General features: G+C 34.6%; 1 protein-coding gene across 1 annotated transcript in view; it reads left to right on the top strand.

Moving 5' to 3' along the window:
* The window catches only part of HELRODRAFT_99753 (hypothetical protein), a 10,638-nt gene that overhangs the window by 3,910 nt on the left and 5,908 nt on the right, over positions 1–820 (top strand). Inside the window, exon 10 of the mRNA XM_009019631.1 lies at positions 645–693. Within this exon, the coding sequence (XP_009017879.1) occupies positions 645–693 (49 nt within the window). The remainder of the gene's footprint in view (positions 1–644; positions 694–820) is intronic.

Here is an 820-nt window from a genome sequence, read left to right as displayed (position 1 = left end):
CTTTGTCAGTCTTCAATTGAAGATTGTGGGTGCGTTCTTTATAGCAATGTAGTATGGCCAAATGATTTAATCTTTGCTGGCTGGTTGTTGAACGTAAATAAGTTTTTAAGCGCCGAAGGACAGAAAACGATCTTTCTGAGCTGCATGTGGTCACAGGAATTGTAAGAAATATTTTAATAAGTCGAGAAAGTTCTTCAAGCATTTCATTCAAACCGTGTCCGTTTGTATCTTTTAAAACGTTGACAATGTCTGTGACTGAGGTAATAGATATATTTCGTTGCTTACAAATATCGCGAAACATGTTGAAATGTAAATGCAGTCTGTCCTTTGACACAATTGGATATAATTCAGCAATATAATTTAAATGACTGCTGTCAGTTGTTGCTGCATGTAAAATTTTTGATTCCAAATCGGCAAGTTTTTTGAAACCATCAGAATTGAATCTAGCGTCAAGTGAAGAGATAGCAGCATCTACGATCTCTAAATACATTTTTTTTAAAAATAATTGCGAAGTGTCAAATACATGAACATTTTCGTTATTATCAGTAAAACGCTTCGGACGATTTCGCTGCCGTGGCAAACTTGGATCTTCAATATTTAATATTTTTGCATCATTAGTGGTATTTAACCAAAAAGACGAAAAGGTTTCATCGGATCGGTTCTGATGAAGCGATAACATTAGATTTTCTACGAGTTTACGAACTTTTGACATAGACAGCGTTGGACACTGCAAAACTTTCGACGTAGTTTCAAATTTATCGTATATGAGAACCAAACAGCGCAACACAAAATAATTATGAAAAGATGTCATTTTTGTGAG

Source organism: Helobdella robusta, assembly GCF_000326865.2.
Source record: "Helobdella robusta unplaced genomic scaffold HELROscaffold_25, whole genome shotgun sequence".
NCBI classification, from domain to species: domain Eukaryota; kingdom Metazoa; phylum Annelida; class Clitellata; order Rhynchobdellida; family Glossiphoniidae; genus Helobdella; species Helobdella robusta.
The sequence above is the reverse complement of the archived record's forward strand: the minus strand, read 5'-3'. Positions and strand labels throughout refer to the sequence as shown.